The following is a 14,712-nucleotide window of genomic DNA, read 5'->3' as shown; positions in this document are numbered from 1 at the left end:
CTCAGCCTCCTATCTGTAGATGAGAGTGGTCTCTGCTTGCTGGGAGCACCATGGCTGCTTGCAGATCCAGCCTGGGGCTCTGCCCCCGAAGCCCCCTGCTCGGGGCTGTCTGCCCTGGTAGCTAGGTACCTTATTCGGGTTGTTCTTCTCCACCACACCGTCCCGGTCCGCATCCACATCCAGGGAGATCTCTGGGGACAGACACACGGGTGAGTCGCTGAACCTGCCGGCTAGGTGGGGCAGGGACAGGAGGACGACCTGACCTGTGACGGGTGCAGCTCACCCATTCGCTTGGTCCCTCGAGGCAGAGGGCCTTGCTGAGGTCATCTTGTCCAGCCCCCCGCCTCAGCACCCCAGTGGAGGACACGAGCAGGCAGGTGCAGATGGGAGAGGAGCTGTCAGGGAGGTCAGGGGTCTCCTGCCTCCTCACTGTTCCTCAGTCAATTCTGGGCGGGATGAGGCTCACTATACCGATCCGGGAGCCTCAGTTCAGAGAGGCCAAGTCACGTGCCCAGGGCCACACAGCTGGTGTCAGCAGAACTGGGGCGCACACTGCCCAGGGTCTGATTCGAAGTCCATAGTGGGAAAACTTTCATAGGATTCCCTAAGCGCCTTTCCCAGTCTGTGCTGGGCGTGCGTGCCGGGTGCATTTGTGTGTATCTCTCTTCCAGAACTCCTAGCGGTCCAGATCCCACCTCCAAGGACTGAGGGTTTACTTAGGGCAGGAAACTGAGTCTCCAAACCTTCTCGATCCAAGGGTACTGAGGGGCCAGGACACCACACAGAGGATCCAGGGCAGGGTCCCTGCTTATCCTCTTGGGGAAGGGACCTTCAGTACCCCTAGGCCTGCTGTGGGGACAGCCTTCATGGCAACTGTGTGGGGCAGTGAAACGAAGCCAAGATTTAGCATCAGCCAGTTTTGGTTCTCTGCTTACAAGCTGTGTGACTTTGGGCAGGTTAGACAGCCTCTCTGAGCCCCAGTTTCTTTACCTGCAAACTGGGGCCCTTTCCAGTTAGAGGAGTTGTACTAATTGCACAAATAGGCACTACTGACATTTGAGCCGGATACTTGTTTGTTGTGAGGCCGTCCTGTGCACTGTAGGATATTTAGCAGCATCCCTGGTCTCAACCCCCTGGATGCCAGTAACATCCCTGAGAGCAAAACTGCCCCTGAGTTAGAAACTAACAGGGTGGGGCAGGGGAATTGTTGGGAAGGTGATGGGAATGTCCCATAGAATGAGGTGAGCTGGGCCCAGGCCCCTGAACGGCCGGGTGGGCTCCGCCTCATGCTGAGCATGACTTGGACCAAGGTGGGAGCTGGGTGGGAATGAAGGCATTCCTGGTCAGTCCCCTGGGTAGGCACGGCTCTCCCTGGACCAGGTAGGGAGGAGGGTCCTGGCACAGGAAGGGCCCTGGTGTCACCCTTCCCTGGGCAGCTCACTCTGAGACTGGGGATTACATTCAAGTCTTCCCTCTGCCCACAGCCCAATTCCCTCCCAACCCTGAATGAGGTTTTTCTGGGTCTGGAAGGAGGCAGGAGGAAGAAGCTGTAAGGGCGTCTGGCCTTGGGAGAGGCAGCACTCCAGCGTCCCAGCCCCTGCAGCCCTGCTGTCAGCTAGGTGCTGTAGCGCGTAATGATGGAAACGCCTCCCACTGATCCCATTCACCCAGCCAATCTCTGTCGAGCATTTACTGGGTTCTAGGCACCGTGCTGGGCACAGGGACCTCGTGGCGGGCCACTGGGGACAGTGCCTGCTTGCAAGGAGTACCCAGTCCTATGAGATCAACATTGTTGTTCCCATTTTATAGGTAAGCAAACCCAGACTCAGAGATGCCACCTGTCAGGAAATTGGGCTGAAAATCTGGGAGGCTGGTGCAGGATAAGGATTCTAGGGAAAAGTGGCGAAGGTGGAACCACCAGCTGCTGTTAAAGAGGCTGAAGGCTCAGACGGAGGAACAATATTGGTTTTGGCCTCCAGACCTCCACGAAGTTTCCAGCTTCCTGAAGCTCCTCCCTGGGAACCAGCTGCAGACCCAGCCTCCTTAGGAGCCACTCTCTTTGCTTTTCAAGATAACAATCTCTCCTGGTTCTGGTCCACTTTGCCAGCTGCAGAGCATGCATGTTCTCCCTTCAATCATGCCAGGAGGGAGGAGTCACCACCCACCCAGCCGGCCCCACAGACAGATGGGGAAACCAAGGCGCTTAGCAGGGAAGTGACCATGAAGTCCCCAGAGAGTGCAGAGCTGGGCGTGGGCATCACCCTCCCTCTGACTCCAGACCCCTGCCCTTGACTGACCCAGGCTGACCTCCCTCTTGGGCTGTTTCCAAAAGCCAAACCCGCCTTCCAAGACCCACACTTGCTACCCTGAAAGTCATTCTCGGAGGAGCTGGCCACATGCCCATCCTGGCAGCCCTGTGGCCTTTGTCTCTAGGCTGCAAGGTGGCACCACGTCACGGCTCCTGTGGCATGTCCAGGGAAGCAGGGGGTCACAGGAGAGGGATTAGGAAGCACTTTATTGTGCTTTACTTCGTTACGAATTTCTTAAATTTAAAAATTTTATCAATGTGATATTTGCACATAGCATGCACAAAAAATCAAATAGGATCAAAAACAGTTTTTAAGGAAAAACACGCCTCCCCTTCAAGCCCTTGCCCTCACCTGCCAGAAGCAATCTCCCTAATCCTAAATAACATGCCTATTGCTCTTTCTTGATGTGTAAAATTCAGGTAAGTTTCACTGACCTCCCGTCATGCAATTGGGCCTTACTTAACTGGGCTCCCTGATCACCCACCTCCCAACCTTCCATGCGTTTCACGCTCCTCTCTTATGACCACCACTCATCGTCACAGTCAACTCAAACGACCTCCTCTCCTCGCCACCCTCCCTCGGAAACCCCCTCAAGCTCCAAGCCATCCCTGGAGGACTTCTCCCCTTCAAAGCTTCCCCCAGCGTCTCATCTGACTAGATCCCAACAGGATGATCCTGTAGGGATGGAGAACAGGGCTGGCGTGACCTGCCCCAAGCTTCGCCCTCCTGGGAGGCCCTGCCTTCCTGGGGAGGAGCAGGAGGACATCTGTTTCAGGGCCTCTGGGCTCCAGACGACATTTTCCCAGAGGCTCTGCTCTTACTTAGCTCCCGGAATAGCCCCAAGGTGTCAGGTGGCGCCTTGGGTGTGGGGCAGGTTAACGGGAAATGTCACTGGGATTGGGTTCAAAGCAGTCTGCCTGAGACTCTAGACACTGAAGGCTCAGCTTTGACACAGAGGCACAAGGAGTTTGGCTGACTATGGACAAGGGCAGGGGGCCTGGCCTTCTTGCCCAACCGGGCAGCTTAGGGTGCGGTGGGGAGGAAGGACTCTCCCCCGACAGCCAACTAGGGCAATTATCCTAGGCTCTGGGGAGGGGGTTCAAGGAATGAGGTCCTTAGGTTGATTCAAGAAATTCTCAAAGCTCTGTGTGTGTACCGCTCCCGTTGCCAGATCCACAGCAGAGGGTGAAACTATTCCTTCCTCCCACTTTCCCCCTTAACGGGAGGGCTTTGCAAATCAGCCCTAATTAGCGTCTTGAAGGCCCCAGGGATCCATGAGCTCAAAACTCTCATTTTATAGCTGGGAAAAAGTGAGGTCTAGAGGCTGGCCTCGTGGCGCAGTTGTTAAGTTCGCACGTTCCGCTTCGGTGGCCCGGGGCTTGCTGGTTCGGATCCCAGGTGTGGACCTACATACCACTTGGCAAGCCACGCTGTGACAGGCATCCCACATATACAGTAGAGGAAGATGGATACAGATGTTAGCTCAGGGCCAGTCTTCCTCAGCAAAAAGAGGAAGATTGGCCGCAGATGTTAGCTCAGGGCTAATCTCCCTCAAAAAAGAAAGCAAGGTCTAGACAGGGTGGGCTACTTGTCAAGGTCACATGGCAAGTCCTTGGCAGGACTGGGATGAAGATCCAGGGCCTGATCTGGGCAAGGGCACCGTGGATGTGTTCCCAAATCCCAGGAGGAAGACAATAAGGTTCTTCAACTTCACCCAGGCAGAGAGAAAATGAGACTGTCCAAGAGGAAGGGAGGAAAGAAAAGAGAGCACCCACCCCACACCAGGCTCTTTGCATGCCCCGTCCTGTGAAATCCATGTCAGCACGTGCAAGACTGCACTGTGAACTCCATTTTGCAGATGAGGAAACTGAGGCTCAGAAGGTCAATGGTCACAATGTGGCTGGAGGGGACAGAGCCAGAACTTCGCCTTATTTCTGTTTGCTCTGAAGCCAGGGCTCTTTCTGCTCGGCGGGGGCTCAGGACAGAACCAGGGCCAGAGGGACTCGGACACGTCCTTGGGGGTAGCCCTGCCGTGTCGGGATGTTGACGGTCTGCCTGCCTCAGAGGTGCTGCCCCTCACTGATCCCTCAGGACTTGGGGCTCCAGGCCTCCTAGGTTAGATGCCTAAGGGAAGGTAAGACCTGGAGGGGTCAGACGGACCCATGGGTCCCGAGGGAAACCAGATTTTCACCAGGGTCCCTGATGGAACAGGAAACATAAGTTCAGTGGGGTGAGTTTTTATAAAGCTTTACTTCTGCAGTGTAGTTGACTGTCTTTTATTGAGATTATGCCCTGCCTACTTTTCAGATGTTAAAATGATGGTGATAATTGATGGCAAATTATTTTATTAATGTCTTTTCTTTTTGACCAAGCATCAGAATTGTCAGGCTTATTATTTTTTTTTTTTCGGCAGGGGACATTTTGCTGGCCCACAGAACCTAAACGGCTGGGCCTCTTGGCAGTTAAATAAATAATCGTTCAGCGAAAGCACAGCCTCAGAACCTCCGAAGGATGAGCCTGGTCCTTCACGATGGGCGTACGGGGTACTTCTGGGGTCTCGGCCCTGCAGCTCCTCTGAGGCTTCCGCTGAGCCCAGCTTTACGCTCTTGTGGCGGAGAGGAGCGGTCCGGTCCTGCCTCCTCGTGTGCACTATTTTGCCGTCTATCTTAAGTCCGCCTAGCCTTGGTGGACGCCTCAGCAACGGTGTGGTCAGCCCTCTGAGATCACCCTCATCTGACAGGCCGCTGGCACTGCCCTTCCTGCTTATGTCCTCAGGTGTCCCTGTCCCTGTGGGATTAGGTTTCCTCAGGGATGGTCATCTGAGACAACTTGGAGACTCTGTGCGCATGTGAGGGTCACACACGTGCCAGCTCCCAGCTGCAACTCTGGGGCTTTGGTTTCCATCTCCCAAGGCCCCCCGAGGTTGTCTGAGGACCCCACCCCAGGCTGGGCCTCCCCTCAGCGCAGAGAGACGGACAGGGTGACCAGCAACCGAGCCCACTGGGGAGACAGCTATGAGGCAAAGAGCGCTGCTGTCGAGCCTATTTTGGGGCTAAAAGCACAGAGCTGGAGAAGGAGGTGCTGACTTGGGAACTGGCTGTTTTTTGGGGGGAGATCTGAGACCCCTGGAGAATGAGATAACTGAAGTGACTTGGGGTCCCACAGACCACTTCCGGGAGTGTGGTCTCAAGTTTTCATTTGTTTTACTTTTTATGAGCTTTGGTTTTCTCATCTGTAAAATGGAGCCATTCATAGTATCCATCCTCAGCGTAGTTTGCAGGAGCAGATTGAGGTCACGACAGTAAACATCCAGTATTGGAGCCAGGTACACCGTAGGTGCTCAATAATTGTCAGGTGTTCCTCCTCCTCGAAGCACGCAGCACAGTCCTGGACGCGGACGAGGTGCTGAACACGTGGGAGACGCCGCTGTCGTTCCTAAAGCATCAGCCCATCATTGACCCTCAATAACTGGTACTTCTCTCCCCCGCCATGTGGCAACTCTGCCAACGCGAAATTAAGGCTGGATGGACAAAAGGGCCCTCTGACATGTCCTCCTCGCTTAAATAGTATATGATTAAAGATTTAAAAAACGTGTAAAAGTAATACCTCAATTGCAGAAGAGTGGAGTCACGGAAGGTTCAAAACACTGCATCCCACGTGCCCTGGTACCCAGGACAGGGGAATGTGGTGCAGATGGAAAGAACCTGGGAGGGGTTCTTTCCTGAGTTCTGAACTCACTGCCACGGAGTGGCTGTGTGACTCTGAATGAGTTCCCTAACCTCTCTGGGCTTCACTGTCCTCATGAGTCAAATGAAGAGCTTGGACCAGGCACATTAAGGATCCAGGCTGCATCTCTGTGCCCCCACGGCTGGGTCTAGGGAGGGCAAGCAGGCTTTGTAGACAGGCCCTTTCTCTCACTAGGAGAGGCAGACTCTTCTCCAGGCTGCAGGGGAGAAGCAGACTTTGCCCTTTCTTGTCTGTGGCCCACAGAGCCTAGGATGGGGATGCTGATGCTGGGCTGGGTTGCTGGAAGAACGGGGCACGTCTCCTCCTGCAGGACATCCCTCCCCAGGACAGAAGGGCCTGGGCACGTGTGGCCTCCCTCCCCAGGCCTGCATTATTTAGAGGTAGCTCGAGTGCCAGGGCTGCAGCATTGAAAACAGCCCAAGTGCCACCGAGAAGGGCAGCAATGCCAGGCCCTGGGGAACAGAGGCACCCAGGCCACTGGCACGCCAACTCACCAATGGCCGTGAGGAAGAGCCCGGCCTGGTCGACGGGGGTATTCTCCTCCTCGTCATAGTAGTTGACGGTGACCTTGGTGGTGAGGCGCATTGGGAGGGAGAGAAGAGCAGAGAACACAGATCACGAGCAGGGAAATCTGAGGGGACCACCCTCCCTGCCTCATACCTCAGGCTGTAAGCCAACTCTCTCCAAACATCCAAACCCTCTCCTCCAGGAAGCACTCCTGGGTTGGCAGGCTGCTTCTCCCAGATTATTCAACTAGATAGGGGACTCCCCTCTTCTCAGACTGCATCCAGGGTGCCGACCACCTACGTGTGCCCCACCCCGTGCATTCTGCTGCATGCGGGGGGCCCTCACATCTGCCATGGTGTATGCCGAGACCCGCTAAGGAGCCAGGGGGCAGGTCTGAAGTAGTTTTCTTTGGATAATGCTCAGTGCCGTCACTGCCATGGGGCACATGGGGAAATTCCTAGTCAGAGAACCCAGAGAAGTAAGTCTGGTCTCGGCCGCCCCACTCGGGCAAATCACTGTGTTGCTTGGGTGCCCAGCACCCCATCTATACACAGTGAGACCAAGGACATTTGTGGCTGTAACTTCGATCATTTGAATACTCCATCATTCAGCAGCCCACAGTTTTAAGCTTCCATGAAGCCATTATTTCATGGGCTAATGCTGAGCTGACTCATATGGTAGCCACCAGCCACAGGTGGCTTTTGAGCACTTGAAATGTGGCAAGTCCAAACTGAGATGCACTGTAACTGTGAAACGGACACCAGATTTAGACTCGGTATGAAATAAGAACGTACGCTATCTTGTTAACATTTTTTTATATTGATATGTCGAAATGATAATAAATTATTGAAATTAAATCCACCTGCTTCTTTTTGCTCTTTTAATGTGACTCCTACACAACTGACGATGACACGCGTGGCCCACATTCTGTTTCTATCAGACAGCGCTGCTCTAGCCTGGCTGGATTCCAGCGTGACCCCGGTTCCCGCAGCCCTCGGAGGCGGACGTCCCCGGCCATGGTACCTTGTCGCTGCTGGCCTCGGTGCTCGCCTGGCTCATGGTGAGCCGCAGCGTGGTGGTGGGTGAGAGAGGCCAGCGCTGTTTACCGTTGGTGACCACTTCCTCGGCCTGCCCGTCACGCACCACCTCCACCCGCACGCGCGCCGAGTGCTTCAGGCTGAAGGTCTGGGCCCCGGCTGGGGCTGCGCTGTAGGGAGAGAGGAGAGTCGGTCACGGGGGTCCCTGGGGCGGGTGAGGAGATCCTGGAAGGGCAAGGCTGCCAGGGCCCTCCCAGGTCGTCTGGGGGACCCTGAAGGACCCAGCTATACTGCAATCGCCTCGTAGCACAGAGGTACTTGTTAAAAATACAGTTTGCTTGGGCAATCGTGTACCAACTGAGTTAGAATGTTCAAGGGTGGGGCCTGGGGATCTGAATTCTTTTTTTTTTTTGGTACCTGCCTGCCTGTCTTCCTGTCTGTCTGTCTGTCTGTGGGGATCTGAGGCCCAGATGGAGCAATGAATTTGCTCTGAAAGTGGCACTGGGCCTGGAACCCTGTCTCTCAGGCCCGTCCATATCAGAGCTGGAGGCCAGCGGCAGGGCCCAAGCGCTGGGTGTCACAGGGATGGAGGCTGGAACCTGGGTCCTCAAGGAGAAGGGGTGGGCTGGCTTTGTCGTAAAGACACCTCCTTCCTGCCACAACATTCAGGGCTTGGAATTCCTCCCTCTGAGGGTCATTCCTGGGGTTCCGGAGTGGTTTTCTATTGAAAGGGAAATACTTTTGGAATTCTTGAGAAACCACCAAGATCTCAGGGCAGGAAATGAACTGGTTTGATCTCGTTGCTCTGGATTGAGTGTCTGTGTCCCCCAAATTCACCTATTGGAGCCCTAACGTCCGCTGGGACGGTATTTGAAGATGAGGCTTTGAGGAGATAAGTAAGGAAGTCATGAGAGCGAGGTCCTAATCTGATAGGAATGGTCGCCTTCCAAGGAGAGGAAGAGAGAGGGAAATCTCTCTCCATGCAGGGAGGGAGGCCACGTGCGCACACGGCGACAGGGCGGCTGGCTGCAGGCCGGGAAGAGACTCTCCCCAGAACCCAAGCATCCGGCTCCCTGACCTCAGACTTCCAGCCTCCAGAAGTGAGAGAAAGAAATGTCTGCTTTTAAACCACCCAGCCTATGGTATTCTGTTACAGCAGCTGGAGCTGCCTAAGACACCGGCTTCAGGCGGGTAACAGGAAGGACAGAGAGACGGGGGGCAAGGAGCCCAGGCCTGACAGCTTTTACAAGTCCAGCCCCCGGTCTGAAGGTTCCCAAAGGCCAAAGACAGCTCAGAGGATCTAGGTTGGACTCTCATGGGATTTGAGACTAAGACATAGCTACAAGTGTCGGGTGCTCCTGGGTTCCAGAAGCTTCTCCACTACAGTGGGTATCAGAATCATCAGGGAGTGTGTTTAAATCTTCAGATTTTTTTTTTAAGGGTACAGATTTGTGATTCGCATCCCTGGAGAGGCTGGCAGGACTGAGGCGCAGTGGGGGCAGCTGGAGATGCAAACAGTGGCCAGGGTTGAAGGAGAGCAGCGGCTCCCAAAGGTCAGCAGCAGCAGCAGCAACACCTGGAAGGCTCGTCTACACAGATGGCCGGGCCCCTCCTCGGAGTTCAGATTCAGGAGGGCTGGAGTGGGGCCTGAGAATGTGCATTTCTACCACGGTTCCAGGAGCTGTTGCTGCTGCCGGTCCAGGGGCTACATTTTGGGAAGCACCAGTCTAAGATGTTCAGCAGTGCAGTCTGGGAGTCAGAGCCCTGGGGTGGCCAAGGCCATGAGTGCGAGTCTGTAGAGGCCGCCAGGCATGCTCTCTCTGACCCAGGCCACAGACTGCGGGGGCTGCTGGCAAACAACACTGGTCTCGGGCACTGGCGGGAGAGAGTGGACACAGGTCTGGCAGCCCATGCCTGGTGCTTGGAAAGGAGCTTGAAAAAGAACTCCAGGGCCACTGTGTTTCTTATCTGTCTGTTGCCTTCTAAAGTCCTCAGCCTATCACGGGGACACGGGGCTGATCTGTGCCTGGACACTTGTTGGTCACAGCCTGCTGCCACTGTCCACATCCATCATTAGAAGTGCATCTAAAAAAACCCCAGGATTGGGGGTACATGTGCAAAAGATGGGGATTCCACCCCAATTTTGCCACTGACTCGCTGAGGGGGTCTTAAGTGTGCACCCTGTACCTTCTGAGTGCCCATGTGCTGACCTACAAAGACACAGGATGACCGCCCACCGCTCCTGTCCCACAGACCCCCTCTCTCATCCCTCATGGGGCAGGGGCTCATTTTGTCTCGTGGTGCTGCTTGGGGTGCCCAGACTCCTCTGTACCTTAAGCCCCGGAGGGCAGGTTCTTGCCTCTTCCACCCCTCCTCCCGCAGAGCCAAGCACAGGGCTGGGCACTCCCAGCCTCGAGGGTGGAGCTGAGCAGGACAAAAGGGAGCCTTTTAGAAGCGCCAGGCAGCATTTCCCAAAGGGAGGTGTGGGTACGCGCGTAAGATGCTTTTAGGTGGCACGTGGATGATTTACGTATTTATTCATGTGTTCTCTTTTTATGGCAATTGATAAGGGCTTGCCGTTTATGGTAATGATATAAGATCTCCAGTTAAAATAAAGTTATAAGAAAAATGTGAGTTGATTTAAAGAAAAACGTTAATAGTATTACAGGTCGAATACGGTTTTGGTAAAAATCACATGAGTCTGGGCAATCGTGGGCTCAGGTCTGGGAAACATCCTGCTAGTGAAAGTCTCAGCTTTGACCATCAACCTGCTGGGTGACCTTGAGCAAGGTGCTTCTCTCCCAGCTTCATCAAGTGACAAATGAGAGGATGGGACCACGTCAGAGTGGAGTTCAGAGAGTGCAGAGGGGGCAGACCCCGGGCCGAGGGGTGGAGAGGAGGCACTGAAAAGCTGGGGATCTCTCTGCTGGGTCCCTGCTCCCCTTTGTAGCCAGAAATCAGATGAAACTGTCATTTCATCTGATTTCATATATTGGGTTTCTGCACACAATTCTATTTAGAAAAAAATGCTTTACAATTTTCAAAGGGTGCGTCGGGTTTAGGACCCGACTCTGACAATCGATGCTGTAAGCGATGCTTCCCGCCACCTTCATTCCTCTGGACCAGTGAGACACTGGAGGAGGCCCCAGAGCCCAGAGGCTGGGGCGGGGTGGGTGGCTAACATTCAGCCGACATCAGAGCTACAGAGCCCCGCACCCTCCCACCACCCTCCCATCAGCCCTGCTCTGAGCTGAGCAAACAGCTATTCTTGGAGCGGCCCTGGCAGAAGCAACAAAGGCGTCCATTGTCCCCTGCAGATCCTGCTGGCTGCCTCCCTCCCCAGGACGAAGCTCTCAGAATCTCCCTAAGAAACCCGAGAGCCTCTGCTAGTACCTCTGTCATCCCCGGAGGCTGTGGGGAGGGGCCCAGGACGGTATTGAGGGAAAGAGAGTGGGGGTGTTGGTGGTGGTCATGAGCTCCTGCTTATGAGAAAGAGGCCAGAGATAGAGTGGGCGGAAGGACGGGCTGCCAGTTCCCGGGACCACGTCTGCTCTGCCCACCACTGTATCCCAGCACTCAGGACATGGCCATACTCAATACACACTTGGGGAATAAATGAATGAGGGAACCCACCCTTCTTGGTTTCCCAAACTGTATTACCAGAGTGATTTTTTCTTTTTTTTAAAGAAGTCAGATCACTTGTCTGCTTGAAAACCTTCAGGGGCTCCTCAGTGGCTATCCATATGGTGAAACCCAAACGCCTTAGCCTGGAGTCCACCCAGAGGCACTTAGCCACTGCATCTCAACTTGACTTTCTAGCCTCTCAACTCCTGCATCGTTCCATCTCACCATGCATTTTGCACATGCTGTTCCTTCTACCTCTCATACTTTTCCCTGACTTCTCTGCCTGGCAACTGTCCATCCCTACTAAGACCCAACTCAGTCGATTTGTCCCTGTGCTGACTTTCCCTTGGGGCAGTTGTCTCCTTGAAGGTAGGGACTGTCCTCTCTTCGTTTCGGCACCTGGCCTGTATAGGCACATGGTAAATATAAATGTTTGCTGCAGGAAGGGCTGGAAGAGGAGGGCTTGCTTATGGGCTTATTCATGCACTCAACACGTATTTATGGAGCACTCTCTACGAGCCAGGCACAGTTCTAGGGTATGGGGTAGATTGGCAAAAAAGACACCATGTTCCCTAGGCCCCTGGAGATGTATTCCAGTGGAAGAGATTGCACAGTTGGATTGCACAGTCAATCGTGAGACTACAGCTGTGATCATTGCTAGAAAGAAGAGGTATGGGGTGCCATGGGGCCCTGATCTGGGAGTCAAGGAAGGCTTCCTGGAGGAAGTGGCATTTGAGCTAAGGTCTAAACTTTACACTCTAAAGGACAGATGTGAATTAATCTGACCGTGGTTCTTAAATTTGAGTGTGCACCAGCATCCCCTGGAGGACCCATCAAAACTCAGGTGGTTGGTCCACCCCCGAGCTTCTCATTCAGCTGGGCCCGGGCCTGAGAAACTGAATTTCTTTCTTTTCCCTCCAACTTTATTGAGGAAAAATTGACAAAAATAATTGCATACATTCAAAGTGCACAGCATGAGGATTTGATACACATCGTGGAATGAAAATCTGTGTTGCTAACAGGCTCCCAGGCAGTGCAGCTGCTGCCGGTCCAGGGGCCACAGTTTGGGAAGCACTGAATTGGGCAGAGCGAGGAGGGGAGGAGGAGCAGGCGTTTCCAAGCAGCCAGGACGGTTTGCGTGGTGGCCCGAGGTGGACGTTAGCCCAGCATGCTCAAGAAACTGGAGGAGGTCAGTGCGGCTGCAGTTTGCGAGCAAGGGGGAGGGAGAGTGTCGGGAGGAGAGGATCTAGACGACGGTGAGGGGCTGGCCTTTCTCCTGAGAGCAGTGGAGGCTTCCAAGCAGGGGATGGCATGGTCATTTTTGCGCTGTGACATATCACCCAGGGTGCAGGGTGGGGAACAGATTTCAGGACAGCAATAATGGGAGTGGGGACCTGCAAGAAGGTGACTGCAGCTGTCCAGGATGACGGCGGTCTGGGACCAGGTGCTGGCTGTGGAAACGGAGAGAAATGGCTGGTCGGTGGGTGCCACACAAAGGAACTTAGAGCAAGACTGGAAAGCAGTGTCAGATACAGAAGACGGATGTTTACTGAGCCCAACCCAAGGGAATTCTGCGTTTTGCCACTTAACATCACAAAATTGTGCCCAGCCCCACAAATGCTGGATGGCCTCTGGGGAGCCACTCGGCATTTCTGGTCTTCACTCATTCGGTGGGCAGTGTCACCAGCTTGGCCTCTCAGGGCTGGGGCGACTCACTCAGCCCCAGACTCAAGGGCGTGGTGTGCCTGCTCCCAGCTGGCACCTGGCTCTCTGAACTAATCCACCAGCCCTGAGCCTTGTTAACACCAGCCGGGGCTCACTCCCACAGTGACCCCGGCTCCTGGCAGACTGGGCGCGACATCCTGCCCTCGGGTCTTTGCAGAAGTCTGAGGTGGGGGGGGGACGTGGGTGCCAGCCTGGCATGCACCCCATGGCGAGCACCCACAAGGAGAGGGACCAGGGCAGGCAGGCAAGGCCTCACACCTGGCATGGTGGTGGCTGGAGCCCCGAGCGGGTAGCTGCCCTGGACAGGGATCGAGCGAAGGCAAATCGTGACGTCTGTCTTCAGCCAGACTCCTCCACCTGGTACCTCAGCAGTCTCTCTCACTAGGCACTGGTGCCTCCAGCTGCCCCAGGGCCTCTCCCTAGGGAAAAAACAACCTAATCTATCGTCACTCCCTCCCCAGACACCCTCAGAGACTCCCCACTGCCTACAGAAGCAAGTGCATCATCTGAGCCTGGCATTCAAAGCCCTCATTTGAGCTCATCAACTCTCTAGCCTTACACATCAGGCCACGGAAACTACGCCCTTTCTGCCCCCCGTGTGTCCCAACTTTCCTGCCATGTACCTTTGCCCCTGTGTGGCATGTCTTGGTCACACTGTGAACTCTTATCCACCCTTCAGGATCCAGCTTGGTTGCCACCTCCTCCAGGAAGTCCTCCCTAATCTCATCAGCCAGGACTCATCTCTCCCTCCCTTTGCTGGTGCCTCAAACAACACTTAATGAATGTTGTTCAACGTTTCTCTCCCATGAGCATTATCATCTCTCTGAGGCTGTGTCTCCTTATTATTTGTTTTAACAATATTATAGTAAACCCAATACCTATTCACGATAACTACGAACTGAGTATTTATTATATGCCGGGCCTTGTTCCAAGCCCTTGGCCCACATGATCTCAGTCCATCCTTTCGACAGCCCCAGGAAGCCTGTATTAATGTCATCCCATTTTACAGACAAGCACGCTGAGGCCCATGGAGGGAGCACTTGCTCTGTCTCAGGGACGGTGATGGCAGAGTGCGAGCTAAGCCCTCCGGGCTCTGGGCCTGGCTGCTCCCTTCCTGGGAGAGGATCCGTAAGTCATAGTCCCCCATGAAGGTCCTCCAGGTTGGGACGGCTGGTGGGGGCGGGGCAGTGTCAGGCCCAGCTCAGGAGAGCACCACATGAGAAGCCCTTAGGAACCTTTTGAGCCCCCTACTTATTTTTCAGGTTGGGGTCAGAGGCCCAGAGAGGAGACGCAAAGGCTGGCTTCCTGCCCTGGACTCCTGGGTGAGAGACCGAGATAAGCAGGCTTAAGCTATCAAAGCACCTGGGCACGGGGTCGGGCACAGCTGGGTAGGACAGAGCTGCCTCCGAAAACCGCCTCCTCTAGAGCTGAGTAGGTGTGCCTATCCTGTGGGCCGGGCACCGGGGCGAGCCTGCTACTGTGCTCCCCTCCCGACTCATGGCCAGAGAGCAGGAAGGGGAGGCCCCACGGACCCCAGCTGTGCAGGGGGCAGTGGGCTCGACACACGGGGGCCAGGTCCCTTCCAGAACCCTCCCATCCCCCAGGAACCAGCTTGAAACCAGAGCCCTGGAGCAGCTCCTGGCAGGGTCTCCCATGTAGGGTTGAGGGCATTGGATGCTGTTCTGGTTTATGGGTCCACCTGACGCAGCCTGAATTCCTCCTCCCTTCATTCTCTCAGGAGCAAATGCTGCTCTGGCCAAGCT

At 54.8% G+C, this 14,712-nt stretch overlaps 1 protein-coding gene and 1 long non-coding RNA gene across 2 annotated transcripts in view; both read right to left on the bottom strand.

Moving 5' to 3' along the window:
• Window positions 1-14,712, bottom strand: part of PADI2 (peptidyl arginine deiminase 2) — a 43,325-nt gene that overhangs the window by 23,015 nt on the left and 5,598 nt on the right. Inside the window, exons 2-4 of the mRNA XM_008506615.2 lie at window positions 7,587-7,770; window positions 6,551-6,623; window positions 130-191 (exon numbers count right to left, since the gene is read on the bottom strand). Coding sequence (XP_008504837.1) covers window positions 130-191; window positions 6,551-6,623; window positions 7,587-7,770 — 319 coding nt within the window. The remainder of the gene's footprint in view (window positions 1-129; window positions 192-6,550; window positions 6,624-7,586; window positions 7,771-14,712) is intronic.
• LOC139080519 (uncharacterized) lies at window positions 12,126-13,368 on the bottom strand. Its single transcript, XR_011535082.1, has 2 exons — window positions 13,208-13,368; window positions 12,126-12,675 (listed from the first exon to the last, which is right to left on the bottom strand). It is a non-coding gene; the product is annotated as an uncharacterized lncRNA (long non-coding RNA).

This window comes from Equus przewalskii, chromosome 2 (assembly GCF_037783145.1).
Source record: "Equus przewalskii isolate Varuska chromosome 2, EquPr2, whole genome shotgun sequence".
NCBI lineage: Eukaryota > Metazoa > Chordata > Mammalia > Perissodactyla > Equidae > Equus > Equus przewalskii.
This window is presented reverse-complemented; position numbering and strand designations above follow the sequence as displayed.